The sequence below is a fragment of the Mastacembelus armatus genome, chromosome 21, assembly GCF_900324485.2.
Source record: "Mastacembelus armatus chromosome 21, fMasArm1.2, whole genome shotgun sequence".
NCBI classification, from domain to species: Eukaryota; Metazoa; Chordata; class Actinopteri; order Synbranchiformes; family Mastacembelidae; genus Mastacembelus; species Mastacembelus armatus.
This window is the reverse complement of record NC_046653.1, coordinates 11,334,156-11,361,149: the sequence shown is the minus strand read 5'-3', so window position 1 is coordinate 11,361,149 and position 26,994 is coordinate 11,334,156. Positions and strand designations below refer to the sequence as shown.

General features: G+C 40.6%; 1 protein-coding gene across 2 annotated transcripts in view; it reads right to left on the bottom strand.

The window, feature by feature from the left end:
• map2 (microtubule-associated protein 2) overlaps positions 1–26,629 on the bottom strand; it is a 37,880-nt gene extending 11,251 nt beyond the window's left edge. The window contains exons 1-9 of one of the 2 annotated variants that reach the window (XM_033325802.1): positions 26,535–26,629; positions 18,420–18,509; positions 18,198–18,272; positions 9,601–9,843; positions 9,235–9,372; positions 8,117–8,178; positions 6,787–6,918; positions 6,434–6,575; positions 5,231–5,538 (exon numbers count right to left, since the gene is read on the bottom strand). In XM_033325802.1, the coding sequence (XP_033181693.1) occupies positions 5,231–5,538; positions 6,434–6,575; positions 6,787–6,918; positions 8,117–8,178; positions 9,235–9,372; positions 9,601–9,843; positions 18,198–18,272; positions 18,420–18,509; positions 26,535–26,613 (1,269 nt within the window). In that variant the 5' untranslated portion in view covers positions 26,614–26,629. Of the gene's footprint in view, positions 1–5,230; positions 5,539–5,831; positions 5,889–6,433; positions 6,576–6,786; positions 6,919–8,116; positions 8,179–9,234; positions 9,373–9,600; positions 9,844–18,197; positions 18,273–18,419; positions 18,510–26,534 lie in introns of both variants that reach the window. The other variant, XM_033325801.1, reaches the window with a different exon arrangement.
• Between the last annotated feature and the right edge of the window lie 365 nt (positions 26,630–26,994).

The following is a 26,994-nucleotide window of genomic DNA, read 5'->3' as shown; positions in this document are numbered from 1 at the left end:
AGACCTGATACGTACATATTAGGAAGGGGATTAAAGCTAACCATAAATGAATGGCAGCAGGGATTTCTGTAAGGAAAATGTCCTTCTTACTTAGTGTCCTCTAGTGTGAAGTGGGGCCAGACAAATGGCGCTGTCTTACTCAAGGACACAAACAGACGTTTCTCAACATATGGCTTCGGTCATCTGGCTCTCTCTATCCATGAGGCCACCATGGTGCCAGACGCTTGAGTAAACCTGGGGGGTTTATGGCATTGTTCTAAAAGCTAAACCTGACGAGCCAGTTGTTATGTTGTTACTAGCTGCTCTAGGTATGTAAGTAAAACATAGCATAAATACATGAATGGTACAACTAAGTTTTAAAAGCGACTCTTTTTACCCTCAAACTAAGGTGAAAAGGGAGACGGTGAATTATATTAAAGGTTTGAATGGTTTGAAGGTAGGGCTATTATACAAACTACAGTACTGCAATACTGGACTACTAAACCAGCGATACACCGAGCAACTTGTGGTATGTCAGGCAAATGGACTATAAGGAGTGGGTATTCTTTGGACAGACTGACAAACAAAAATTAAAAATTGCCATCACCCATCTCCTTAACTGGGGGTGGTAAAGATGGAACAGTACATACATTGCCTTCATGGGGAGAGGGCTTCAGATTTTCCTTGGAGCTGAATTTTGACAACACGTGACGGAAGTCCACCTTCTTGTTTAAAATATGAATCTATGGAGAAATACATAGATAGTATGGATTTCTTGATGGGTTGATGGGAATCAACACTGTCATAACACTACTGGGAAGAGAAACTAGAAAATACTGACGGACAACGTATTGAAAAATCTGTGGGGATTTAGAAACATGACATTACAACTGTGTATGAGAGGTACTGAGGAGTGCACTGTTTTATTTTTACTAAAAGTGACACTGTTCTTCATTGTGCAACAAATACACCAAGAATTTGAAAAATGATCCCTCCAACACACACTACTGTGTTTCATAATTAACCATTAACATTAGAGCTATTACATCTGCATGGTGTATTCCTTTATTTGTGTAAATTCATGATAAACTCATGGATCTTGGAGTATTCATGAACTCAGTTTATATGCGAATCCTTCGACTTATGCATCACCATGTCACATTAAACTCGACAATGTATTTGTTTTCCACCAATATTAAATGTGAAATTATTGAATTTAATGACTTTTGCTATATCTTTATGTATGTATCATTTGAATGCAAATATAATCAATCATTAATAGCCTTCAAATGATTAAACACAACAAAGGGTTCATATAATCCAGTGGCACACACTATAAAACACATGGTACTATAATGAACAATGCTGAGGTATACCAGCAGGTCTTGAGTCCAGGTCACACTGTGTGTTGTTGACAGACAGAGAGTAACAGAGATGAGGCGCAGCACTGACTTCCAGATCCAAGAGGCCTTGTGTTTGGCCTCTGCTGGCATATTTTGGTCCTTGTGTTTCTATGAGAACAAGCATTGGTCAGGTCAGTGGCTGAATGGAGGCCTGCTATGGGCTGGGGGAGGAAAAACTACAGGAACTGCTTGAAAATTGGAACTAGAGTACTTAGAACCTGAAGCAGACTTGGTCTACTAAACATCAGGGAAGGAGCATAATACTGGCATGTGAAACTAACTGCACAATTCTATCATCCCTAGGCTAAGAAAGGCCACTCAAATACTAAAAAAAAAAGACTATATTGTTTGCAAGGAGGATAGAAGACAAACAAGTGGGTTGAGAATAGGACCACGACAGAACCAGCCTTTATATTTTTTTAAATATTTTAAGTGCATAAAAAGGAACTCAAATTTTTATACCCACTTCACACTACATTTTCAAAAAATAGCACTGTCAAAGAAAAGTGCACAGGGAAATGGGAGACAGGATTACCACCCTGCCATCCTCACCTGAATGTGCGGCAGAGTAAAACCCTCTGTGTACATTTCAAGAAGAACTTTCAAGAAAAACTAAGAATACTGTATATATGCTATTGTTTAAGAAGATACCTAAAGTCACTATGGAGCTAAAAAGGTCATATTTTATCATACCTTACATGTTTGTTTAAATGTAGTCATGCATTTAAAAGGCTTAGTTACATTATTATAAGGCACAGTGGTCCAATAGCGACAGTAGGGCCCCAATTTTCAACATTTGGAATTAAACAAAATTATTACATATTTTGCTATATATTTGAATGTCAGAACTCTTGTATTTCTATTGTCCTATAAATCACATTGATCCATTATGCATCCATCTCAGGGGTGTTTCTGTGAAATCTATTTATGACACACAAACGGTGGTGTTTAGGCACTCCAGACACTTCTTAGTAAATCTACTTAAACACATAAATGCCTTTAAACCATTAGAATCATCCCATCAAAAGAGCAGAAAGCCACTGCCTTGGGAGGCAGATTAAATTTTAACTTTGTGTCATGCTGCTTGTGGCCAAAGAGAAGTTGGGGAATCAGGCCAATCGCTATGCCCAGACAGTCACTCCTGTGTTTAGACAAAAGCTGCCAACACCAGTTTCAGTCTGATAGGAGACACCTCCTGCCACCCAAGGGGTGACACACAGACACACACAGACACACACAGACACACACAGACACACACAGACAAACACAGACAAACACAGACAAACACAGACAAACACACACATACACCGCATGGCTGTAGATAAAGGCACTGAAGGTTCTCTAGACACAAATGGCACAACCATAAACAACCACACACATATTTAAAAACAATTCATTCGTGATTTTGTTAACGTTGATGTCAGACCAGCTGTTAAAGTGTTTCTTATACTAATAGCATCTGTTTGGTTCAGTACAAATATGTCACTTTTAGGATGTTTAATCTGCAGCTAATTAATGTGTTTTACTACATGGTGAGTCTGATAGAGTCTGAGAGCAGGTGGTGTTTGCACTCGTGTATACAAAAGCATTTTGCATTATCTTTGCATTATTAAAGCATACAATCCTTTCATGGCTGAACTGAATTTAAAACATATCAATTACATGAAGTAAAAGTATATTAAGTTCTCATAACATTCATAAAAAGAAATTAAGGTTTTACAGCATACGGCACAAACTCCTTATTTATATTTAATTCCCTGGAAGGATAAGATTTCCGTGTAACCGCTCATCAGAAATTATAGACGATTCAGTAAACTGGTGACTGTATGTAATGAGATATTAACCCGTTCACAACCTGGTAGTGAAATTCTCCTTAAAATACAGGCCAACCACTCACACAGCCCTAAAGTGCAGCTAAAATGCCTTTCAGTGTAGCATTTGGTGAGAAACACCGGATGCTGTCAAAGTAACAAATACACTGCATTAGTGTTACAGTGTAAATGGTCCTCAAAAAAAAAAAGAAAAAAAAAAAAATCACTCAAAATTTGCAAGTTCCCTGATGCAAGCTGTAATCTCTGTTTCTACATAACTATCAGTCTAAAATAGACATGCATGAAAGGAACCACCTTGCCAGCTGATGCACAGTCACTGATAAGGGCCCAGTCTAACACACATGCAAACATGCACACAAACTCCCCTCAGACCATTTCTCCTGAAGATGACAGACAGGGGTTTGGAGCATGATTCCTCTCTATTTTGTGGCTGGCTGCACAGAGACCTGGCAAGACATAAAGATGTCAGCCAAACACTTAGACTCCTAATCAGGTCATCAGTGGAGGCTTGTAAGAGCTGATGGCTACTGCCACACTGCTGTTTTCATTACTATGCTTCCTGCTGCAGTGCTGACTTCGTGTTTCAGACTCGTGCTAACACAAGATACTTGTCAAACCGTAGGATATACTCTCCCAAACACCCTGCTAATGCAGATTCTGCACAGCAACAGAATACACGATTTGAAATGCAGATTTCTGTTGGCTGAAGCACAATCCTCAGTTCACTGAGCCAAGGGGGGAAAACTGAAGGGACAAACACAGCTCCCAGTTTACACAACACAGAGACCTCAAAGTCAGGTCACTTTTCTGTTTACTGGAATTTGGGGCCTCAGAATTGGTGGTGGTAAGCAAGTAAAGAAGTACAATTTGAGAGGCCTGATTTCACTTCAAATCTAAAAACTATGGTGAAATCATCTTTTTAAAAAAACTCATAAATCTGGACCTTTATCCTTAGGTCAACCAACTGAGATACATTTGGATGTTTTATTTAAAGAATGATTAAGTTTATCTCAAATTGACAGTAACATATCCTTGCTATATTATAATGTGCAACGTAATAGGAATCGTGGCACACACACGGGATGTCTAAATCATCTTCCTTTATTAATAGTTGCACATAGTACAGCTATTAATAAAAGATGATATAGACATCCCTTGTGTGTGTTGCAATTACTTTGTGCATTCACCGTCCTGCTCCGGTTGGCATCCTGATTGATGTATGAGTATATAGCTGTGCACAGGATTATTACTTGCTGATACACTATACAGTACACATACCTCAATTGTATGCAAAAAACTGCTTGTTTACCATATATATCCATCAGACACATTGGCAGCCTTATAGTGCAAACCTGATGTTCGGTCAACTCTTAGAACTTTTATCCTTTTCACCCAGGTGAGCTCACATGCTGCTTATCTATACATAAAGAGGCACAGCGGGAGTCAACCATACTGACTGTTAAAGCAGATGATGATTAGTAAAATGGCAAAGAACTGCAGAATCTTGATTATCAGTATTGTTAATGTCAATGGTAATATTTAAGGTATGGCTTTAAAAAGTTCTAGGAAGTCGTTCTTATTCACTTTCAAGGATTTTTAGAGTCTGCGGGAACTGGTTATTTGTAACCAGTGCACAAATCTTGATTTTCTAAGTCTAAATCAGTGTGTTCTTTATATATTTTTCCTTCTAGTGACAAACTATATTTCTTCGCTCATTGTCTTTTGACACTAGTGAGTCAGCAGGATGACTGAAAGAGATAGCTAAGAGACCAAGGTAAAGACAACAACTGTGGCACACACAGAGAGAGAGATTTGGAAATAAGCCACATGTTAAACAGCAGTACACTTTACAGTAAAGTTTATAGCAGGACTGTTGCCCTTGGTGCCTTGGTACGCATTCCACTGATATATATCTACCTCAGAGATCAACAGTAAAATAGACAAGACTACAGCATTGCAGAGGTGAAAGAAATAAGTAGTTTGTAGGTTTTGAAAGAAGGGTGTGAGAAACATCACCTGTCCTCCTTTAGGCTGATACTTGATATTCTCTGTGGAGCCGATCTTGGATTTGATGTTCTTGAAGTCAGGCAGTGGCTGGTTGATGATGCGAAGCTGCTTGGGTGTGGTTGCAGGCGACTTGGGTGGGGTGCGGACTAGAGCCACCTTCCTCTCCTGGGAAATCAAGCTGAGGGATCGAGGGGTTCCGGGGGTCCTTGAAGATGATGAGTAACTGGGAGGGGACCCTGGGGTGATGGCTGTGGAGCCAGGCGTGCGGGGCGTGGAGTGACCACTGCGAGCTGAACGGGAGCGGATTGATTCTGTAACTGGTTGGAGGAAAGATAAGGCTCAAAGTGAGAGTTGAAGAGGCACTCTATTATAGTCCTATCATTGCAATTGTCATAAAATGATTTGTTTTCTAACAAAAAGTCTGCAAAATGGGTGTTTTGTACAGAATACATTAAGGGTCCTATTAAAATATTTTACCCATATCCTTTGAGGTACCAGACAACTTAAGTTGTAAGTAGACCTGTACAGCCTAAGGTAACCCATTATAATAGTCTTGCAGCAAATATTTTTTTAATATCACAATGACAGAGGCATAGAAAGTGTCCTGTACCTGTCATACTAGGGGCTCGTCCTGTCCTATGCTCTGCCCTCATCTCAGTGTGAAATGCTACAGAAGGCAAAAGGGAAAAGGTTTCAGATTAGATGCAAGAAGGGAGATAAAAAAGGGGAGATCTGGGGCTTGTTAACACTCCAATTCCACATGCACCTGGATCTGTATAAAAAAACAGGACATGTTTTGATAAAAGATCAAAAAACAGTGAGACTTGTGTTATATGTTAGATGGTGATAGAGATGGTGAAGAGAATGAGATGAATAGGAAAGAATGAGTGAAGCAATATACAGCAAGAATCAAGATACTGTACATATTGGTTTAGATTAAAGAAGAAAAAAAAATCAATGGCAATTTTAGTCTTTGTCATTGTACTAAAGACAGGACATGTTAAAAATATCAAATTTATCTCACATACACTGACAGGGTATGAACCTTAATGTTCTACCATTCAAATAATCATTTGTTGCTTTGGAGCTTATTGTTTTAAAATGTTATATTGATTGAATCAGTTGTTTTATATGGAGGGTGTACTGTTGGTTTAAGGCTGCCAAATGCGTTAAACACTGTGAAGTGAGTTGATGAGTGGAGCTAGAGCCTACATGTGGGTCTGCGGGGAGCCGTGGAGCCAGAGCTGGTGATAGAGGTGGAACTCTCCTCTTGGTCATGGTACCCACGGCGAGCCAGAATAGAGGAATGGCGTGTCACAGAGGACCTCGTATCTGGACTCTGTGATCCACCATCCTGTTGGCACACGCATGCACGCGCACACACACACACGCACGTACGCACGCACACACAAGACAAGAAGGAGGTTGTGATTTATTTTTAATACAAGATAAAGCAACAGGCTTGGGTTTTCACTATTACAAAGTATAATAAAATATTATAAGATATGTTTTTATGGTCCTCCCAGATTTCCTGCAGCTGCACCACTGTTCTACTTTTCACCTACCTTGGCTACAAGTCTCTGTAATACTGGGGAGCCTTGAGGCTCTGCTGAAGAAGGGCGAGGTCTATCTAATGAGGCAGCCACTCTGGATATCAAGGTGGGGATCTTTGTAAGTGGCAAACGATGGGCATGGCACTGAGATGATAGAATGATGGGGCCCAGATGGTGAGTGGCATGGCATCGACATACAAAACACAGGGTGACAAAAGTGGTGAAAGTAACAGTGCTTCAACATGCATTATACACTAAGTGCTAAAGATCTGATGTATCCTTTAAAGGTTGAAGAATCAGATACCAACATCAGATCTTGTGATTTAATCATAGCCCAACAGAACAGTCACATTTGTGCACATTCACTGTGAACAGGTCATGAAGAAATAATAAAAAAATACATATTCATCCATTAAAATGCCAAATAAAAAAAAAAAAAAAGAAAGTAAAGACTTTTCACTATGGCCATCTTACACCGTAGACCATGGCAAACAGATGTATTTGAAGAGCGTAAACTGAATCTGTAAATTAAATGTGAAATACAATGTGGGCTCAAAATGACAGAATACACTTAAGGTATGCTGTAATGACATGACATTTAAGAAATGCATAAAAAACATGTTATTTTAGACACAGTAACTGTCATTACCATGGTGGAGGAGTGAAACGGAGTCACGACCACAGCCGCTGGAGAAATGTCACAGGGTGATTCAACACCCACTCAGAAAAAAAAAAAACACTCTAAATGGATTTGTCTTTTGTCTTGTGCAAACTCATTAAACACAGAAACAATGGCAAATGTTTTACTAAAAGCACAAGCAACCAATGTAATTTTTTTTTTTCAAAAGACAGTGAGTTAATAGAGACATGCAATGCAATGTTTTTCATACAGAAATTAAAACTTAGCAGGGAGACTGCTTCAACTGTACGTGATGTGTTTATCTGAATAAATGATTAGGTTAGGTTGCTCTGGAAGCCACAAGAGAAAACTATGTAAGAGATATTTAATAAATGCTAATTCTAGAGATAATTATTCTCCCTAATTAATGTTGTGTTTATTGTTTCAATGTCTACACTAAAGATGCACAAGGCAACTTGTGAACCAGCAGATCCACATTCCCAGTAGTGTTCTGAAATCTGTCACACCAAAAAAAAAAAAAAACAGAGAGACAGCAGGTCTAATTTTGGCAAGTAAAAGTTTTCTGGAGATGAGGCAGTCAAAAGTGGTTTAGCAGAAAGTTTGAAATTTCTGACTGGTGTTTATTTACCTGCTCTACCACAAGCTCTATGGTGATTTAGGCTAGAGGTTGTACCATCAGCTGGTGGTATATACTGTACTTACTGATGCTCTGTCACGAGACTGTCTTGCAACGCTGAGAGGCTGACGACTGTCTGCCAGGGTCTCTGAGGGACAGAGAGAGAAACAGATTTTCAGGTAAATCAAAACACTTGAACACACAGATTACCCTTAATAGACTGAAGTAGAAGCGAGAGTCTTTGAAATGTCCTAATACAGAGGATTGCATGATATACATGAGTGATTCTCATGAGTCTGTAAGTACAGAAATACAAAAACCACCCAACTTTGTACTTGAAAAATTGGCATTGTAAGCTATATGGCAAACTGAATGTTCTGTGGGAGCAGGCTACTGCCCCCTTGAGAGCTTTGTGCTGCAAAGATTTGGCAAGATATCAAACAGAATGGTGGGATTTTATATTATGTAAGGCCACCCTGAAAAATAATCTAATTGGGGCAATGCAGCAGCATACTGTGCTTTCATCATCAGTGACACACAATTCAGTGTCAGGGGAAAATGTAGTGCAAACTGCCTCTGGGACAGAGAAGCACTACAGTCTTCACAGTATCACAGCATCACAACCATGGATTACTAGTTTCTTAGCAACCATAGGTTGAAATGAACATATGGTGGGCTGGATATGTAAGTCTTAAAAAGTCCAGACAGTTGACAGAGGTTTGACAAGGCAATCAGACCAAATAAGCAGATCATGAACAGTCCAACAAAAACATAAAAATAGTTAATGGAAATGGTAACAACAAAGAAGGATGCATTCAAAGAGAAGCTTAACACCAGCTGAGAAGTCTTTTTGCTGATCTCGCTGTGTACACTCTTTCTGGTGTGTGCAGAGTGTGTGAGTGAAACAGTTGTTTTCAGCCAGGTGTAAAGTCACTCTTTAGTGAGGGGGAATGTGCAAAAACTGTCAGAAAACAAACAAAAAAATATATCAGTGAAGGCAAACAAAACAAGTATGGAAGTTGAAGTTTTATTGAGTTCAAATACAAAGAAACCCACATGACAAAAACAATGGACTACAACCGAAGAATGGATGCCAAAATCAAATAGAAGATGAGAGTGAAGGTAAAATGCAGTGAACACTGGTCTTCTGGTGATTATCTTGCAGAAAGCAGCAGCTGTATTATAGACCAAGGTAATGTGTCACCTGTGGGCCTCCTTCTGGGGCAGGAGTGGTGCTGGATGGGGCGGGTCTGTCGGACTGCTGATTTCATCACACTCTTCTTGGATGGGGAATGAGTCTGAACCTCCATTTTTTTGGTAAGCTCAGTTTTCCTTATTACAGCTACATTATTAGAGGAATCAAGGTCGTTGACAAAAAGAGAAAGACAACAATAAACAGAGACAGTAAACTGAGTTAAAATAGGAAATACAGCTGTATAAAAAAAACACCCTGATCCTCTCCTTAAGTTGTTATATTTACTGAACTCACATCACTGTGTTTGCAAGACATTAAAACTGTACATTTTATGCACAAACAGTAAGCAAAGGTAACAAATAAATAAATAAGAACCTTTTTTCTTCTTGACATCCTCTCTTGGGATGTAGACAGGTTCCTTGGAGACAGGTTTGCGTTCTGGTGTGGAGATTCGACCTTTAGCCCTCCCTCCTCTGGCCTTTTGTTTGACCGGCTTCTCCTGTTTCTCTGGCTTCTTCTGTTGTGTCTGTCTGTTCTGGACCACACCAGGCCTTTTTCCTGGGCTGGTCTCCCTGGGCAAAGGCTCAGTCTTCTCTGTTACTATGCTCTTATCATCATCTACAGTGTGGCAAAACACGGACATGAAAAACATAAAGCACCCTTTTAATTAATTTCTTTAGAGCAGAGGAAGGAAGAAGGGGGAAAGGAATGAAAAGTAAGGAACAAACCATCAAAGGAGTCTCACCTTGCGTGTCAACCCAGGAGCTGTCCAGGATAGAGTCATCCATTGTGGTTTCATCTCTGTCGTAGCTTTCTGTCTGCCCTTCTGTTTCCATGGTTTGAGCCTCCTTCAGAGGGGAAGCAGGGGTCTCAGGAACGCCACTCTCATCCATATCCTCTAAACTGGCAGCCTCAATGTCCGCTTCTTGGGCCAGCTCCACAGACTCCTCCTCTTCCTCGTCTTCCTCATCCCGGGCAGCGACACAAATGGCTTCAGACTCAGGTGGAGCAGAGAAACGAACGCTGTGTCCTGGCTCCTCTGCTTCATCGATGGTCTGCACCACAGTGATAAAATCATCTTCAACTGTCACCACTGATTCGATGACAGCATGAGTCTCTGGGATCTCTCTTACTACTGCTGCACCAGCACCTGCCCCTGCTGTCTGTAAAATGTCTTCCTCACCTTCCTCTTCCTCCTTCTCAATCTCCACTGGTGTTTCAACGTCTATCTCTTCAAGCTTGTCTCCATCCTTTTTGTCCACCACAGCCACTTTCTCTTTCTCCTCCTTTTCTTTTAGTTCCCTGTCTAGCTTTTCTTTCTCTTCCTTCTCTTTTAGTTCCCTCTCTAGCTTTTCTTTCTCCTCCTTCTCTTTTAGTTCCCTCTCTAGCTTTTCTTTCTCCTCCTTTTCTTTTAGTTCCCTCTCTAGCTTTTCTTTCTCCTCCTTCTCTTTCAGTTCCCTCTCTAGCTTTTCTTTCTCCTCCTTCTCTTTTAGTTCCCTCTCTAGCTTTTCTTTCTCCTCCTTCTCTTTTAGTTCCCTGTCTAGCTTTTCTTTCTCCTCCTTCTCTTTTAGTTCCCTCTCTAGCTTTTCTTTCTCCTCCTTCTCTTTTAGTTCCCTCTCTAGCTTTTCTTTCTCCTCCTTCTCTTTTAGTTCCCTCTCTAGCTTTTCTTTCTCCTCCTTCTCTTTTTGTTCCCTCTCTAGCTTTTCTTTCTCCTCCTTCTCTTTTAGTTCCCTCTCTAGCTTTTCTTTCTCCTCCTTCTCTTTTAGTTCCCTCTCTAGCTTTTCTTTCTCCTCCTTCTCTTTTAGTTCCCTCTCTAGCTTTTCTTTCTCCTCCTTCTCTTTTAGCTCCCTCTCTAGCTTTTCTTTCTCCTCCTTCTCTTTTAGCTCCCCCTCTCTCTTTTCTTTCTCTTCTTTCTCATTCAACTCTTTTTCTATTCTTTCTTTTTCCTGTCTTTCTTTCCTTTCACTTTCCTCTTGCTCCATCTTTTCCCTCTCTTCCCTTTCTTTCTTCTCTCTCTCTTCTTTCTCTAATTGCTTATTTATCTCCTGCTCTTGCTGTTCTTTCTCGGTCTTTTCTTTTTCTTCCCTCAGTATCCTCTCTGTCTCTTCTTTCTCTCTCCATATCCTCTCTTCACTCTCTTTCATTTCACTTTCTTTCTTGTCTGCCTCTGCCCTGAAACTCTTCTCTGCCTCTTCTTTCATTTTCTTCTCAGCTGCTTCCTTCACTTGCTCTTCATTCATTTTTCTTTCTGACTGCACCTTGTCTTTTTCCTCTTTGTATATTCCTAACACTGGTGAAGCTGCTCTTTTTGGAGAGCCATAGGTCTCCCTTTGTTTAAGCTTGGAAGGTGACAGCACTGGGGAAAGCAGCTTGTCATCATCAATATTGCTCTCCACAGATGAAGCAGGTGAAGATTTGACAGGCCTGGCAATTCGGTCCTTGGCCACACCAGTCAGCTGGTACACATCTTCAGCATCCACTTCTTCATAGGCCTCCTGGTGGACTAGTTTTACCTTCTCACGAAGCTCCTGAAGTTCACGTTCCTCTTCCAAACTAAGAGGTCTGTCCTCCATCTCCAATTTGCGGATCTGCCTCTCATAATCAGCAATCTCTGTTTCTGAGGCTGAGCCTTCACCACTGGCTTGCCGTTCAGTCTCACTCACTGACCTCCCACCTCCTTCTAGAGTCACAGTGACTGTTGGAGTCACAAAGGACTCACTTGACTGAGCAGGTGGTTTCTCGTGCTCACCTGGAGATTTAGCCAGCTGATCATCTGCAATCTCTTTTTCTTCAACCGAATCTTTTAGTCCTATGTCCTTCTGGTCTTTCTCCTCAGTGATTTCGGCAGCTCCTGATGGCTGGCTCTTGTCCTCCATGGACGTATCTCTGACTGCTAATTTCCTTGCCTGCTCAGCCACTTTCTCTTCCAAGACGGAGGGTGTGAAGCTCTTTCCACAAGTGTCTGTAGGGCTGAACACATCTGCAGGGGATGGCATGGGCCCTGAGTATTCACTGAATACACAATAGCCCATCTCCTCCAGCTGGCTGTCACTTTTTCTTGCCCCAGGACTCTGTTCACCTGAAATTAGGCTAGCCAGTGGGTCATCAGCGAAGGCAGACACATCTGCTTGAATTGACTTTCTTCGGGTAATTTCTGGGTCAGTGTTTTCTGATGCCAGTCTAGAACGAGTACCAGCAAGGTCCAGCATCTCAGGCAAGTCTTGCGCTAGGACTGTGCCATTTTTATAAGTGTTCTTAGTGGACTGGGGTGACTCAGGTGACTCAGGTGACTCTGGTTCAGGACTGGGTTTTGAAACTGGTTCTGTGGTCCCCGTCAGTGGAGGAGATGACGAATCTGAAGTGACAGAAGCAGCAGTCTCGAGGATCAGAGGAGGGAAAGATGGAGGTTTATCCAGGGAGGGAGTAGTGACTGGGAGGTACTCTGCCGATTCATCTAGACTTCCACTAGTGTATGACATGATATCTGTGGCCAGTGGGGAGAAGTTCCTTGGTCTGCTTTGACCACTCTGATCCAACGCTCCAATAGTGATGTTAAGTGAGTAACTTCTTTGCTCTAAGGCCAGTTTACCAGGAGAAAGCCTGCATTCATTACTCCTGTCAGGAATTGTGAACACACTGGTATCTGCTGCTGTACTTATTTTTGTTTCAGATTTATCTTGGGCTTCAGCTAGTGACCTGGAATCAACTGAACTCTTATCTTCACCGGCTCTGCTCAGTTCATAATAACCCTCGCCCTTACACTGGGGAGCCTCATCAATCTCCATGGCTGATGTTTCAAAATATGCCGACATGCCAGATCTGTCTCTTGTGTCTTTCACTGAATCTCCTCCTTGAACTTTCATTTCCATCGAAGAGAAATCAGAAGGAGCACCAATGCTGCTCAACTCCACCAACTCCACTGAAGGCTGCTTCTCTGAGACTGTGATAGGCTCACCATACGTAGGCTGAAGCGTTAGTGACCTGGCAGGTTCTTTGGCTTGGTTTTGAAGATTTGGGGGTACAAAGGATGGCATATCCATGGTGGGGCTCTCTGGTACAACTCGTTCACCAGCAAAGAACCCTTGGATCTGGGGTTCAAAAAACTCATCTGGGCGTTTCTCCGATCCAATGCTGTCGGGGCTCATGGACCCACTTCCCTGCTTGTCTGAGTCCATCTTCAAAGCTGAAAAGACATCTGTAAGTTGACTGTTTTGATCAACATAGAGAAGTATTGCTTTGACATGCTGCGAGCGAGATATATGTTAAGGCAAGGACTGGGAAAGCCGTTATCACAGAAACAGGCAAAGCTGTCCTCAGAAACTTACAGCGCAATGACATGGCCATCACTGAAGAAGTACGATGAGAGTATGGGGTCCACCAAGTCACAGATGGATGGCAATATGGTATGGTATGAGACGGAATCGGCATGATGAAACTGTGATGCTGATTTATGGGAAACAAGTAATAATAGGTGGAATGCGTATCCATGCTCTTCAAACAATCAGATACAAAAGATGGCATCTCTGTCATTCGAACACAAATGAAATGTTTGGAAAATGTGTCCACTTAAAATCTTAAGTGCTAACAGCAAATGGATTTTGGGTCCTAATAATAACTTTGAAATATTAATTCAAAAAATTAGCATGAATACAGAAAATAACTTGCTGGTGAATGACAGAGAAATAGTCATCGATTTTACCAATAGTGACAGGTGACAAAAACAAAAAAACTTGCTGATAAAGTAATGCATGGTAAATGATTATATTGGGAACTATAACACACCAAACATGAGGCAGCCAACACAAATCCCCTGCAAATTCTGTACACAGAATTATTATGATAGTTATATGAATGATCCATGTTCACTGTGTAGCACTGGCATACCAGCACCAAGCCATGTGTAAAAATAATAAGAAATCTGTGGCTGGTAAAAAAACAAAAACAAAAAACAAACAAAGCACTGTTATGGTCAGCACTACTTCATCATACCAATACAAAATTGCCGGCCCCAAAAACCACAGCAAGGGAAACAAAAATACAAGCACAAGAGAACTCACAAAAAAAACCAGGTTAAGTTAAAAGAATATGACTCTTTTCACCAACAAGCCTGTGTTGCCTTGCAGCAGCAGCAGAGCGCAGGGAGGATTACTTGCCATTCCACCTGAATTATAATGCTTATGTTATATGCTCACGGGTGCCCTTTGACACATCCGGCATTCTTATACAATGGACAATGCAGTAACATGCAGGCAGGGAGAGCAGAGGGCAGGACACACCTGTCTCAGGGCTCTCCTCACCCTCTGCCTCCTCCTCCTCTCTGTCCTTAGAGCTTTCTGTAGTAGCACTAGCTGCTTCGGCTGGCTCCAGGTCTAGGTCCTGGGCCTCGTCTATGGCCTCTGCCTGCTCTAAGGGCTCAGCTTGGGGGCTGTCCAGCTCGGGCTCTTCCCCACTCCACTGCTGCTCATCAAGAGCTGCCTCGGACTCTGCTGCCTCTGCACTCTCCTCCTCCTCCTCCTCTTCCACCTCCTCCACGTATTCAGCTGTAAGAGCCTCCATGGTCTCTTCTTCTCAAAAACAGGGTGAGAGGGGGACACATTAAGACTACAGGCAACACAGACTTGGGTTATGTGAGAACACAACTTATGATGGGACACTTTCAGCTCTGGGAAAAGATGACCTTAGTCTATTAAAACATAAAGGTACATTACACATAAACTGCAAAGTGTTGAACAGTATGTGAGTGGCTTATTACTTTGTTTGAATATGTTTCTTGTTTGGGTGCTCAGTATGTAAGGAACCCATATTTGTTTAAGGCATGTATGATATGCAAGTTATTTCTCAATAGCTATCTTCTTATGGTATAAACAAGAGTCACTTCTGAAAAGATAACATACTAGGCCTGCCGCAACCCAGATTAGTGAATGAGTTTGTTCAAAGGAAATGGAAACACAAGTGAACTAGCAACAATTCATGGACTAACACTGCACTATTGTGCTAAAGCACTTCTCTTTTGAGAGCCTCTGAAATCTCTGGCTCTTGAAAACATGCAACCATGAAGAGCAGCAGTGAAGGAAAAAGCAGAACCCCTCAGATTCATAATGGACTATTTGTTAGTGTGTGCAGTTTTGCTCTTTTTGCTCTATAACATTTTAAGTTCTTGTGTAGGTTAAATAAGCAGCTTCGGCAGCTTTATAGCCTAAATTTAAATACACTGAGGTCCTAGGTTCCATCTACACTTGGAAAGCAACTTATCTTGTAGCATTTGGTGCGGAAGTTTGTATTTGGGTGCATGTGTTGTTGGGTGTGTGGAGCTGAAAGTCTTCCTTGTTGCCACGGTGAGCGTAAGAGTAGTTAGAAATGAGTGTAGGGGTTTGACATGGAACAGCAAAATTAAAGGAATGAGGGGTAGTCTTAAAGAATGAACCAAAACACTCTGGGAGATGACTGGCAGAGAAATTTTTGCATAGAGGTCATCAGTCATGCACATTGTCCATCAGATATTTTTGAATGCCATCTGGGCCTTGTCCCAGAAGTCAACTTTGTATATAGTCTTACTGATGAGAACTGTGGTGTATTATCTCTATTGCATGAATAACAATAAAACATCGTCCCACTTGAGAAACATCACTGCTCTGTGTTGGGCTTAACAGCATGGCAACTACAGGGAGCAATGTAGTCAAATATGTATTTGCTCAAATTATGAGCAAACAAACATCACAAGGACACACAAAGACGGACGAAGAGACGAACTGACGGACGAAGAGACGGAAGGAGGGAGGGAGAAGGTCAAATCACAGAAGAACAGGAAATTGGTGTTAAAAAGAGAAAAGAGAGAAGGAAAGAGAGCGGAGATGGAGGGGAAATGGCAAAGAGGAACCATGCGTGGTTCACCTTCAATCTGTCTAAAAGCCACAGCCTGCCCTGTGGGGCGAGAGCCTGAGTGCGTCCACTCTGGGCTGAACAATGGGTGCTCATAGTACTCCTCGTCGGAGTGGTAGGGGTCGTCCTCGGGCACGGAAACTGAGATGGAGGGGGCGAGGAACTTGCACCTCTCCCGAGAATTTTGGAAGCGGCGGAGAGGGCCTGCCTCCTCCTCATCCCCTACATCTACAAACAAGACAGACACAAGGAGAAGAACTGCAGGGAAATCTGGACACAGACTCAAAGAGAGAGTGAAGAGGAAGCAATATAAAGGAAAGGAGAAAGAAAACCATAAAAAAACAAATGGAAAACATGCCAAACAATGTCCATCTTAATGGTGACGTAACAAAATATTGATTCTTTGAAAAGATTTCTTTCCCAGGTGAGGAGCACTTTTGGTTAAAACTTGACAAAACATGCTTTTGCACGCTTAATTTTTTAGTAGTAGGGTACAACAACAAAAATATTAAAATATTAACACCATACACATTTGCTTTGTGCACAGTGTGCAGATTTTATAGCATCTTTTGGTGGAGAAAAAAAAAACTAAAATGCTGTGTCAGGGCAGTACAGTATCTTAGAATTGTTCCAACAATTTATCATCTATAGCTATTTATTTTAGAATATCTGACTGACTTAGATCCTCAGCTGTAATTGAAAGCAATGTGAAGATACTGTTTTTTTATCAAATGAAAGATCATATTAAATCAGCAGTTCAGCTGAACCAGCTGTTGTTTTCACAGTGTCTTTACTTGATAAATCCTTCTGTGGCATTTTAAGATGGACATTTTCACAGTGAAAAGGTAGATAAAGCGTGAGGAAAGGAAATAACGAAAAAAGACAAATTTAAAATAGGCAACAAAAACAGAGAGAGTCATCAGAAAGGGAAATGCAAGAAAACGGCTAAACTGGATTGAGAAACAGAACTCACACAGGACACTGACAGGAAAGACAGAGACAAGCAACTCAACCATCACGTCTAAGGTTCTGAGAAGACCGAGGCTTTCAGTGCCTTCCTGTTACAACACATATTTAAACTTTGGTATTATTATTTGTTCATGAACACCAAACACAGTCACCAATATGTAGGACTTAACCTCTATGACCAAAAATCATTCCTGACTTTGCATACTGTACACAATGTGACATAAAACTGGCCATTTGTATTGAATACATGGCTGGCCCACGTACAGACTCTCCTCATTACATCCCAGATAGTGTACTGCTGACTGAGGAGACATGAAGACTAAGAACAAGCATAAAGCAGGATGATATTTTAGTTACACTGTACAAGCATTTCTTGCAGGTAGCTGCACAACAATCGTTGCTTCAACTAAAATTTAGAGGTCAAAGATGCTGTAAAGACATAAACTACATTACAGTGCTAACGGGCAAATGTAAAGGTTAAATAAAACTAAACCCTGATCTGTAGCCACTGCCCAACACATACAAAAAAGACCAACAGTGGACAATGTAAAGAAAACACAAAACTGTAATTAGACATGCAAAACATAATTCAACTGAAAAGACAAACAAGATGTTGGAGGGTTACCTAATTTGGCTGTCATATTATTGTGTGGGAAGACAGCAGGTTGTAGAGGTTAGAAAGGGAAACGTAAGAGTAGGGTGAAAAAATGCACTTGTTATTAAGGTAGTAATGCTCGCTAATACTCTTTCATTTAGAAATAAACAGTGACGATGATGAAAATACAGATTTAAATGGTTCCAGGTGTATGACGAGGAGGCGGAAGCAGGATTTCAGAAGAAATTGATGTCTGAAAAATGGGGAATGTAGTCCTGTTTTTAGCAACTCTGGTATCTCCAGTTTTCTTGAAAAAGCTTCAATATGTGGTTCAGCCCCTAGAAGTGGAGCATGTCCTAAGAAGCGAGACTGAAGAATACCCCTAAAGCCAACCAACATAAATGCTCCAGTGCGTTGGAGATCACAAACCTCCAGAAGCCCTGGAAACTGTCACAGAAGGAAGGAAACCACACTCTCCTCCGTCAGAGACATTATCTCACAAATATATGTAGCATATTCTAGACCCTACCTTGTTCTAAAGGACCAAAGTGCTCTGCAGCAGGTGAGGGGGGAGGAGAGGGAGGCAAATTGGTGGTGTCTTCAACTGCAAAGGGAGAGACAGGGATGGAGACCTAATGTAGCTTTTGGTCTAAACAGAAATGAGGAGCAGGGTACAAGTGACTTTACAATTGAAGATTGTACATAGCTCGCACTGGAGCCCGAAAAAAGCTACACCTGTATGTGTGCTTACCTGATGGAAGCCTTTGAGTTTCCTGTTCTCCCTTCAGTACTGCCACTGCTTCTGCTGTCACTTCCTGTACAATCCGCGCTGAGACTTGCTCTGAACACAGACAGTAAAACAGCCACACACACCACATGCACATTTATTTACTGTAAATCCAAGACAGGCTGGAAAAAAGACCCACTGTATTCCCAGCTGTTCCAGCATATCAAACCACTATATGGTTATACAGTTGCATGATGCTCCATCAACATTCATCAAATAATTCATAAAAACATAGCACATTTCTCAAAAAACAATCACATCTTCCAACCATTTCATTTTTAGTGTATTTGTGAATCATGTCATTCAAAGCCTGAGATGAACACTGGTGTAAGAGAGCTGAAATAGTTTCTATGACTGCAGGGATGCTAGAGTTGCTGGTGAAGGCTGTGTGTCACCATGGAAACCCAGCATCCTTAAAAAGTGCAGACTAAAATTAAAACCGGTACCTGATAAGAGTGTACAGCTTAACATAACATACATATGATTTCTCATTTCTCATCACTATTTGACCCATGAGCTATTTCATTTCCAAGGAATTGATGTTTCTAATAAAGTCGACTATAGAAAAATGCTAGACCTGGAAAACAGCATTTTTAAAAATAAATCATGTTTAGTTTTTGGTCTAACTGTTTTAGATGTGCTGAGCTAGCTGTTTTTTTTTTTTTAGAAGATGTATTTTGTGGTGTTGTATTATATATTGTGTTATCCTGACACAGGGCTTTATTTTTTTTCCACCCCATTAATATCAGTGAAGCTAAATGAACAGAAACATCTCCATTCATAATGCAGAAATACAAATCACAGCCTCCAAAACAGCCCATTAACAGTTAAATCAACATCTCTCAGCAAAAACTGAACATTATCACCTTCATGAAGGAAGGACTTAATACAGGACTACATTAGTTTTAGCTAATAAACTGGGTGTAAACAGTAGGCTACTGAAGCACTGAATGTAGTTTTTACAATAGATTTCAAACAATTTATCATACTGAATCATCTGGAAAGGACTGGACCACACTATTAGTGCTTTACACTTGATCTGAACAGCTTGGTATTTAGTGTTTTTACAGCATAAAACCCCACAACAGTTTTGGTTTGGCGTCCATTTTATCCCTACAGTTATTTCAGCTGTTTGAGTGACTCCACTGGACTATGAACAGACATTAATCTTATCTATTCAGAGTGGAGGATTTACCCAATTTGGAGGAGAAAATGAGACAATACCCAATTTTGGGGATTTAGCGTTCAACAAAATTTATTACTAAATTTGTTTTTTTGCAAGAAAACTGCAGTCACATTAGATTTACGGTCTTAGAGAAAACACTAGTGTCAACATTTATAAAGAGACTGTCACCACTGTCTGGCTGTCTAACAGTGGTGGGCGGCAGGTGCTAAATAAGTAAATAATTACCGTGGCGAAAAGGCTCAGACTGAAACTCACTATGAGTAAAACAATAAGTGAATCTTACAGAAAGAAGAGAACAGTGCTTTGTCATTGATTTTGTTGCAAATTATGGGGAAAACAAAGAAATTTACCAAACTGGTCTGATGACTCTACATGTAAGGTTACACCTGTCTGCCATCATGTTTGTAAGAATCAGTTTAATATCTGGCATGCAATGGGAGAGCGCTGCACGGTTCTAATCAAACCTGCCTTCATTTGCATAGTAACAGTGGTAATGCGGGACTGGGTGGCACAGTTTGATGCTTTTTCTGCTGCTGTTTCAAGACCTTTTTCTCTCCAACATCACCCACACATTAACACAAACAAGTTGGCAGGCATACACACACACACACACGCAATTACACACACATACACGCTTCTTCCGGGGACACTTAGCACAGCCCACTCACCATCTCAAAGCAGCCATTTCCCATTTTCAATAGCAAATCGCAATAGACATGTAACATTTATTCATTGCCTCCAGTCCATCTTCCAGTAGAGGAAAATGGAGCTGAAAGATGTAAACATAAAGCACAATCAATGTAACATCAAACAACTCAAAACAGTCCTTATGGCTAAGACCTGGGGGGAAAATAACCCTGCAGGTCTGTGTCAATGGATTTATTTTCTTAGTGAGACGACGCCTCCATATGAAGAAGATCGATCCCCTGCTTTACAGGTGCAACTGTATCCCTAAATTTCCTACAAGCTTACTGTTGATTTAATTAATAGATTGTCTTCAAATTTAGGATCAGTTTCAAGTTCTTTTGTGGTTTAGACACAGGCTGCTAAACCCTGGGTATAATGTGTTCACACTTTATGAAATAAACATCAGGTTCACACAAAGCAAGAAGTGAACACATGCACAGGCTGTTCTGAAAACTGGCACAAGATATCTTAAGCAGAGCTTAATGCCACAGTTAAATCTAACCACATGGCATTACTGAGCACTGGCAAGTGAGGAGGGACTGTAGTATGAGTGACGAACAATAAATAGTTCGGTCACCCACACCGTGCACACTGAGGTGATCGGAAATCAACATGGTGCTTATTGGTGGAGTATTCACATTCTTTAAGACAATGAAAATGTTTACCAACAGTGGATTTTTTTCTTGTTTAACACACAAAATATATTGTAGAGTAAGAGAAACCGCATTGGCTGATTCCTTCTCTTTAACGGACTTTACGAAAGTAACAGGCAGGATCTTAAGCTATGTTGTCTGAATTAAATGTTTTAGCTGTCTCAAAAGAACTTTTGAATGTTGCCATTGAAGCAATGCAACATCTGCTGAATGATTTATGTTCCCGGGTTACACTGCTTTAATAATATATACTGTAACATACTGTATATTCATTATTCTGAAGAGGGAGGACTACGTAAATATGCATTTTCTTCCAGATAAAGAGACAGTCAAAAGCAATATTGGAGGAGCTGAGTTCAACGAGACATCATGGAATGTTTAGTCTTCCAAACAAACCAAAGCATTACCAGTATAAAAAAAATGACCTTGTCACATTCAGAAAGCAAGCTGACAGTGATGACAACAAGCCTGGTCTGGTTGCCTCAGCATTTTGCTGACAGAGTGATGTCAAAAGACAGAGCCGCATGCCTTTCACTGGCTTTGACAACAGAATAAACAACAAGCGCAAACAGCTGCTTTGATTCACAGAAAGGTTGCATCATATCTATGGATCTATACTCAGTATACCCAAATCATCATTCACACTCGCAGACATCCTCTCCCATTGAAGTAAAAGCATGTATTACCTGTATGATAGGCAGACTGAAGATGAGAATGCGCCCTCTCTGAGCTGAGACTACGACTGGAAGCCCCGAGTTAATGCAACACACAGCCTGACTGCTACACACACACACACTCAGCGGGACTGAGAGGGCATGAGGAGAGCATGAGTGCCATTTGGTATGATACCAGGCAGCACCAAAAATGTGTAAAGCAAGTGGCTGCCATAGCAACAGACTGGTGGGCTTGACTTGGGTCAATACACAATTCAAATCCCAGCAACATATCATGACCATTTCAGCCCCTGATGCTCTGTGTCTAGAGCCCCCAGTATATAGAAAAGAATGGCTGTTATGTAAATCACATTTCTCTTATACATGCTGCAGCTATATAAAAAACGAAGCCAATCATTTTGCCCACTAATATAAAAATGTGATTTCTTTTTCTTTTTTTGCATTTGCTTTTCCTACCTGTAAAAATACAACCAGTCAGTTTGTGTTTATTGTGTTAAATCTGAATACCTGAACTTTGTGATTCACTGAATGTCGAAAAAGATTTTAAAAAATGAACAAATGTCACATAACATATGTAACACCACAGAACTGTAAGATATTTCTTGTCAAGATATTACAACCCTCTAAGCATGTTTAGTCCATTTGATCAAGCTGTTCATGCCATGTAATCCTATTGACCGCATATAGGATTTAATGTATTTAATGTCTTTCTTTGCAATACCCAAATTAACTGTCCAGCACTGGCACATGCCTATGCAATAATCTGTCAGTACATACGGCATCAAGTTAAGCTATATAACAACATTTTTCATACAATATACATTTCACCTCTACATCCAATAATAAGATTGATTTATTCACAGTTTGAAGAAAGCACACATGAAGTTAAACTGATCTATTCAATCATTGGCCTGAATAGAGTGAGTACTGACCCACAAATACGAGTTTTAAAGTCCCACCTGTGTCGTTTCATTTGGAGGACCAGTGCTCTGACATAACATCCCAGATGATTTCTAATGTGTCAGTTTTCGCCAACATGTTTTTAAAAGCCTTTTACTGACCTTGAAAGACACTGAGATATGGCACGTTTAATATTTGTTAATTACCAATACATACAATATTTATTGTAGCCAAAAGCTGCTTGACTCCTTCATGTGGAGGTCCAGTCATTCATGTTAAATGATGTTGGGATCTATCACTAGGCCCTGCAGTCATAAATGACAGGCGACACCATTCTCTATCCATAACCTACTTTAAACTGACCTAACATACTTTTAAGCTGCTATTAATGCCTACCCTCACCAAAGCAAAGAGTAAACACTTGATCCAGCCTTATATTTACATTGTATCTGCTCATGCTAAGTTGCTTTGGCCTGCTTCATAGGTCACTGAGTAGTCCAAAGATACTAGTGCTGCTAGTAATTAGCAATTTTAATAAAATTACCTCTATTTGACCATCTTTAAAGTTTTCTTAAATTATGTCCTCACTCAAACAAACAGCAGACACTTCGCAGCATGACCATTATATTAGCTAAGGTTAGGCAAGCTATTCATATTTTATTTCCTCTTATAGTATCATTGGGTTTCTCTATATTGTAATTTTCAATTTACAATTGTCTTCACTGTATATACAGCAACTGTATGTCCATCCATCTCAGCAGAGTGATCCTTCCTCTGTTGCTTTTTTTAAAAAAAAAAGTATTTGCTTATATAAATCAAAAGTCAAAGAGAGTCATTATTAAGAGAGTGTCCCCAAAACCCAAACACTGATTTTACATCTTTCAAGCATATTTGCAGGTTTTAGGAGGTATGGATGTGTGTGAGTTGTATCAAGCTTTTTTTTGTCTCCAGAGGGAGCTGCATAAACAGCTAAATATTGTCTTTTGCAACCAGACATGCATTTAAGCTAATGAGATGGAGGGACTTTAACAGCAGCAAATCTTGTCTAGGCTGTTGCCACTGTGCCCAGTATCTTGCATCAGCTCAGTTATGCAGATATAAGTCACTGCAATATCTCTAATAAAACACAATATATGTGAGCAAGCCACTCCCTAGACTAAGCTTAACAACCTTTTACATTTTTCAGTTACTATTAGCGCATTTTGTTTCTGCCTACCTCTTTCTCTTGACCACTTCTAGCATGGCTGAATGGCTTTTACAACTTAATTTCAAAGGAAAGTCAAGAGGCCAATTTCATGCATCAATAGTTCTTGTTGTGTCTAAAGAGCTTTTCACAGGGAGAGAAGGTTTACCGAGTGCCAGCATCGGTCCTTCTGTCACCCATCCTGCTCCACTTGCCCACACCCTGCCCTGCTCTGGAGCAATGCTAATATATGCTGACAAGCAGCTCTGCTGACAAACACAGCTCTGGTTACACAACTACTAGGAGAACGTGTCATTTCTATGCAGATGATCAGAAAACATATACTGATAGACCAACCATTATTACTGTTAGACATTTTGCCTGTGAAAGCTGAAGGAGAGGGAGTGTTTGAATTGATATTTAAGGCAACTCTCATCTTTAACAGATTCATTTAGTTTTACTGTATACTACAGTGTTTTAGCTTCTAGTGTTGTTTTTACAGACTCTCACTCAGTTGATCTCATCATAATCTTTGCTCTCTGATGGATGATGCATTTGGTGCCAGCTGGTAACATTTTTTTTTTCCAGACATTCTGAGGCCAAACCTCTAAGATAAATTTATTTACAATATATCATGGCTAAACAAGTTTTGTCTGAGATGAGGATGAAAGGACAGTGTTAAATGCTGAAACTTATATCCTTGGAGTCCCCCTCTCAGTGCAAAAAATTATGTTTTCTTGTTGACATCAGTTTCAAGCTTTGACTTTGAAGTTGGAAGGAGGCTGTTTACTGCTCTCAAGTCTTTGATACTTGTTAATAATGAGGCTGAGGGACACATGAGGTCTTGGCAGATGCTATTTATGTTGACCCACTGGTTAAAGTGGCTTTGTTTGTATTAGGCACACTGCAGGAAATGTGACAAGGGTCACTGTTGGTGACTTGTGCAACACCGTTGAGAAAAGAGTTACCTATATAATCAAACTGTAATAGTCGATTTGTGTTTTAGACAAAACTTGCCTGATTTCACTAAAAGATGTTTATCAGGTTGTAGATGTTGGAAAGAAATCAATAAAACGCTGATAAGTTGTGACAAAACATCCCAGAGAGTCTTCTTTTTATGTGTGTATAAGCAGAAACTTGCAAACGCACTAGTGAAGGACTTTTTCAACACACAATTTGTCATGACATCACAGGGAGTAAGGCCAGTTACTACCAAGGCAATTATAGTTGACATACTGCATGACTGAAAATGATTTACAGGCCAGCAAACAGGAAACGTATCTTAAATGTCATTAAACTCTAATAGTCATTGTTTTTACATAGTTTCCAATTCAGGTCAGTCTGATTTGAATGTTGTCCTGAATCAAGCTTAACTATGTGATTATGAGTCTTTTACCTCAGCTTATAAAGAATTTAAGAAACATCTTGGAGCAAATAAAATGTTCCTTGAAGCAAATGCAGTCAGCTCACAATCATCTGCACTTTTCTTTCCATAGTCCTGAATTTCACTTCAAATTTCAGGAATGAATGATACAGAACAAATAAAGATGAGCATCGAAGGCATAAAAAAAAGGTCCAACAGCAAAGGGCCACTCAAAAATACTGTTATCAGTGTTCAAAACTAGCATCAGTAAAGCACTAATAACAGGGAAATGGGAGGTTAATTGAGTGCTTGTCTTTGCAAACTAAATGCTTTTGTCTGTGGCAAGCTACAGGCAAAAAGAACAAAAGCACTGGCAAAGTAAATTGTAGGGGAGCAGTCGCCATGGTTACACCATTGGTACTTTATCTTTCTTGTCTCCAGGGTGTGAGTGAGGGTGTGGTGGGTGCTGAGGGATAGCGAGAACGATTTTATGTGTTAATTATAGCACCGTTAATAACAGTTTGTTTTTCTAGTGAGGACTAGTGATACAAATACATGCTCAAAAACAGACATAACACAAATACACAAAAAACACATCACTACACAAATACATTACTATCCCCAACACAAACTCATACACACATGTGAAACCACACAAAATAAAAAAACATGAATATATGCACTCACAGCGGAAACTCACGCAGAAGCACGCATATGCAAACATGCACATACAAACAAACGTGACCACAGGAACATAACACACGAATGCCCTCTTATATATACACGTTCATAGACACATGCACGTTTTGGTCTTACCATAGTTGCAAGGACACTCTTTGACATAATGCCCTTCCTAGGCCCTGCCCTTACCTTAATCATCAGAACTAAATGTCTAACCCTGAACTCTCCACAGACCTGAAATTAATTCTAACATTAGCTTCAATGCAAAGTCAAATAACAAGTCCAGATTGTCCTCATAGAACACTACCTCTGTGTCACTGTGCCAGCACCTCTGGACATGAAATGAATAACAAAAATGAATGGACCAGATGGGCTCTCTAAACCGTGTCTTACGTTGTCCAAAAGAGGGTCCCTGCCACATGCATCTCAACAGTGCTTCTAAAGTACTGAATCAATGTGTTTACATCCTTTCACACTAGCACCAAAAAAACATTAATATGGTTTCTATTCTCCATGATTCTATCCATGGGGCACCAGATGTCTTTTCTATCAGCAAGTTTTACTTAAATCAACATTGCCCTAATATAACTGTTCAAATTTGCACCTACTCTTCAGGGATTACAGTTGAATGTGGCCACTGACCACTTCATGTCCTGATATTTGTGAAATCCATGGAAATAGACGTCAGATAAGCCTCTAATGACAGATAAAGCCACAACAACAATGAAAATTAAGTTAGGAAGACATCTTACCTGCAGTTATAGCGTGAGCTCCAGTTAGCTCCCCATTGAAGCCATTCTCCCTGGCAGAATAGGCTGTGGCTGTGGCCATGTGGGCACCACCAGGCTGGCAGGTCCTATAGGCTGAGGAAGAGTAGCCATTGGCTCCGTGGGTGCCAGCAGGATCCTGCCCCCCTGATGAGTCCCACTGTTGGGCACCGTCTTCTGGCTGTCGACTGTCTGCCATGCTGCTGCTAGCTAGGAGCAGGGGAGGGTGGGCAAGGGATGAGGTCTCTCCTTCTGGCTGAGAGACAGGAAGGGATGGAGAAGGGAAGAGAAAGGGGCGAGGCATGGTCAAAATCCAGCATGTCAGTGTTATTAACTGCAATGTTAGCAATGTCTCATAAAAGAGAATGAAGACTGTGCAGAGTGGAAGAGGCTCTAGGACACGCTGCATCAGTCAAATTCACAAATCTCTTTTTGTCAGTCATAA